We start from the raw sequence: 4,260 nt of genomic DNA, 5'->3' as shown, positions 1-4,260 counted from the left end.
GCCATTAAAAAGAAAGGTAGCCGGGTATTATGTTAAACTGTTTATTAACTTGTGCAACAAAAATATTTAACTGTTAAATTAATGCGCGGTGTCACGTGGACAGTAACTGGCTTACCAACTGTCCAACTCTACTGGCCAGGTGTAAACCGTGTAAACCGGGCATTAAAAAGAAAGGTTGTCGGGCATTGTATGTTAATCTGTTTATTGACTTGTGCAACAAAAATATGTAACAGTCAAATTAGTGCGCGTCGTCACCTGACCAGTAACTGGCATAAAGAACTGTCCGACTCTACTGGCCAGGTGGAAATCGGGCATTAAAAGGAAAGATCAATTATCGTATGTAAAAAGCAGATATATTTGTATAAAAGTTGTTTGTTTCTATGAATTACAAAAGTGGATAATTTGGGTTTTAGTAAATTGTTTCGTGTGGGGTTGCATATTGTCACTTTGCATTTCATGATTTTTAAGTCATTCGTTAAGTCTTAGTCTGCAATTCATAGAGCGTACTTAGTCTTAGCTTAGATATATCACAAGTTAATAGAAATTGCTTGGCATGTAGATAATAAATAAATTATCTCAAAGTCGAAGTACGCTTTATAAATTACAGCCTTAGATATTGGAGTTTCCGTGTAAACGCACCTTTGTTAAGCTCTGCTCTTAATGGAAACGCACCTTAAATGTGGCCGTTTTGTATAATTCCGGGGATATTGCAAATGCGATAAAGGACAGGCGGGTGATGTCTTCACAAGAGATGTTAACACTACATTCAAAAGATATCTTTTACAATTGACTATATAATAAATTTGTTTTTATATATATATATATCACTAGTGGTTATGTTTTGAATCTCATTTGCTACTGTAATAGGCTGCGTCTGAAAATTCCTCGTTTAATTCCATTTTTAAATCACAATAAAGACATCAAATAACATCGTGTAAGTTCGCGTCAAGGAGTCTCATGTACTTATATCTAACGTTATATGGAAATCTTTTAGTCTAGTACAAAACAATGTCTCTCTTTAATTTCGTCACTCTCTAATGTATTATATTAAATATAATATATAGGAACTAATTATTTTAAAACAAATTTTAACTAAGCATGCGTGAGGCCAGAGTGGATGGTGATGGGGAAATTAAAATTGTAAATAACTCTTTAAGAATTTCTATTACGAAATTCAAAGGAGATACTTTAAATTATCAATGAATACTTAATTTGCAGTGTAACGGTATTACTAGAGTGGACCAGAGTAAATGTAGTTTAATTACTGCCGTACTCAGAGACAATATTCATAAGGGTTCCCTTAGTGGGAGGTCTCTGAGTACGTCAGCTAGTGTTTATCCAACATGACAAATGCACGTGTACAACGCACTTTGCATAAAGTACATTATAAATTTTAATCCATTGTCTTTTACCAGTTAGTTCAATGAACTTTATATTATAAATGCATTGAAATTCTCGTTTCTAAGAATAAGACATTTAGTGGGTCACATAGACAATTATATAAAACGAATTTAAATACACAAATGAGGTATATAACTGCAGTACCAAGAGTAACATAGAATTTAGACACAATTTGAATATTGCTTTCTCTGTTCTTCTCAAAAAGAATGAAAGAAATAAGAATAGAACCATAATAAAGTTGTAATAATTTTTAAACAGTAAAAGGAACTATCTTTTTATTTAAGATAATGTCAGTAAACATTAAAAAATGATTATTACTGAGTATATTTTAAGACAAACTTCTCTATTAAAATAATTTGATATGTTCAAGGGGACTTCATATGTGACTCATTTGTGTATTTAAATATTTGAACATAAGATCTTTTTAGTATATTGGCTATGTAGGTAAATAATTTGGTTCGTAATAAAAGAGTACAAATATGTTGCTCACGTAGCAAATTTAAGATTAAAATTAATCGCAATGAATAATATTATGTAACATTTAATCGTTATTTCATATACTCATTCTAGTTGTAAATGAATTTTTTTAGTCGCAAAAATTGCTACGATTGCGGTAACGCTTTCAAACTTTATTCAGAGGCTTCAAAAGCCATGAAAATACCTATACTAGGTATAACATAGATAATATTAATTGTAAGTCCTAAATAAATTTTTGACCCACTGTCGCTAAAATATTACATTTTTTTAATATAATAAAAGCAGCAAATGTCATTTTGCTAGTCACTCTTTGCGTTAACATTTTATTAAGTACTTCGTAATATTGTTTGATAGTACAAAAATCTAATTTATAGTGAAATGTCATTATTAATTGTAATTATATGCCATGTACGCTTATTATAAAACTAAAAACATCACATGTAAATATAAATATTTGTAATAATTAAAATATTTGTTTTTATTTATATCTTTAACTAGCTGTTCCCCACGACTTCACCCGTGTGGAGTTTTAAAGTTCATAACTTACGTTTGCCCTTTGTTTTAACTTATCACTTAAAGTATTAACTTAGTAGTAATCTACGTAATAATGGAAATTTACTGATGCCAGATTCCAAATTTCTAAGCCTGGTAGCTGTGAGTTTAGTGAATTTTTACGTCGGCGTCAAGAAACACGCTGTTTATTAATAGCTCCTAAACATTAGTAATAATAAAATTTACTCACAGATACATTTCCTCTTCAATGGTGAAACAATTTTTATAATCGGCCCAGTAGTTTTTGGGTTATTTCAATTCATACAAAAAATACAAATCTTTCCTCTTTATAACAGTATAGAAATATAGATTTGTTATCTGCAGTTGAAATCGTGAGTTCGTAGCTGTAATAATAGTGTAAAAAAGGTACATTAAAACAACACACTAACAATCTTAATTTTTATTAACAGATTTCATTTTACGATTTTTAAATAACAATACATAATGTACTTATTATTTAAAACACTGTCATATTCTTCTTATCCTTGCGTCTTCTTTGTTCTTTTTCAATATTTTGTTCTCGATTTTTAAGATTATCCAATTCCCTACTTTTTTCTGCAATTTGACTTTTAATATTTAGTGACACACTTGAACCGGATGAATATTTATTTAAAGAATTCTTCAATTTATTTAACTCTAATTCAAGTTTCTTGGTGTCCTGTGTTATTTTAAATTGTTCTATATTAAGATCTTTGTTGGTGGATTGTTTTATATCGGTTAGTGATGTCTCCGTTGATGTTTCAGGCTTCCCACTAGAATCGCCCAAAGTTCGATTGAGAAAGTTGAAAACGTTCCGTCTCTCTCGCTCCTTTTCGCGTTCGTACGCTCTTTTATTTCTTTCCTCTTCTCTCTTTTGGAGTCTTTTTAATTTCTGTTCAACCTACACAAAAAGTTAAACATTTTAGATTATACTTCTTACATATAATTTGATTTTTTTATGGTAAGCACTATAAGACTATTGTAACACATTTTTTAACATCAAGAATAGACATTTATTAAACTAGCGAGCACCATCTTTAGATCACATCATTATAAGTGATTTTAACTAGGTTTTTGCATATAACAAAAATTGAATATAATTTGAAGTATTTCCCGTAAAATAACTGTACTAATATTATAAAAACGAAACATTAGCCTTTTTCTTGTATTGTATTGAAACAACTCAAAAACTATTGGAACAATTTCAAAAATTCTTTCATCATTATAAAGCTTTGTTATGAGTAACACGGCTTTTTTCACGCAAGCGACAGTTTGTATATTACAAGATATACCTTGAGTGGATCGTGTGCGGCGTGTGCGGAGGCGAGGCAGTGGTCGAGAGCGCGTCCCGCGGGCAGCACACGCGCCTGCACCGGCTGCAGGCGGCCCGCGCCCGCCGCGCCCAGCCCGCCGCCCGGCACGTACCCCATCGACAGCAGCAGCTTCGACCCGATACCCTGACAGACACGCATACATTACATTCCTACTAAAACCTCTGAGGAAACTAAGCCAAAGTGCCAAATGAAACATTACAATTAAATAAAAGAAAACTGTTTGTTTATTAAACTTTTATTACACTAAACATAAGTAAATTTTGATATTTAATATTTATTTATCTGAACAATGTGCTTGCATCCTCTTGGAAAGTTTGAAAGTCAGAGCAGCACTTTGTCGATCACTGCTCTAACATGTCAGAACTTGATAGAAAAGACAGTCGTGATATTTTCTAATTCAACATATTATAGATGTCCTATTATCATAAAATCATAATAATATGGCAATACTAGAAATTCACATTTTAGTTTTTCATCAGTTAAATATTTGTTACCACATAAAAAAACTAATAAACAT

The 4,260-nt window shown here is 31.3% G+C and overlaps 1 protein-coding gene across 1 annotated transcript in view; it reads right to left on the bottom strand.

Annotated features, from left to right (window-relative positions):
• Positions 1 to 2,835: 2,835 nt before the first annotated feature.
• The window catches only part of LOC106107822 (zinc finger CCCH-type with G patch domain-containing protein), a 4,693-nt gene continuing 3,268 nt past the window's right edge, over positions 2,836 to 4,260 (bottom strand). Inside the window, exons 9-10 of the mRNA XM_013288826.1 lie at positions 3,702 to 3,886; positions 2,836 to 3,310 (exon numbers count right to left, since the gene is read on the bottom strand). Of these exons, the coding sequence (XP_013144280.1) occupies positions 2,888 to 3,310; positions 3,702 to 3,886 (608 nt within the window). The 3' untranslated portion in view covers positions 2,836 to 2,887. The remainder of the gene's footprint in view (positions 3,311 to 3,701; positions 3,887 to 4,260) is intronic.

The sequence above is a fragment of the Papilio polytes genome, unplaced genomic scaffold (genome assembly GCF_000836215.1).
Source record: "Papilio polytes unplaced genomic scaffold, Ppol_1.0 DF821845.1, whole genome shotgun sequence".
NCBI classification, from domain to species: Eukaryota; Metazoa; Arthropoda; class Insecta; order Lepidoptera; family Papilionidae; genus Papilio; species Papilio polytes.
Note: the sequence above shows the minus strand (reverse complement) of the source record. Positions and strands in the feature narration are given on the sequence as shown.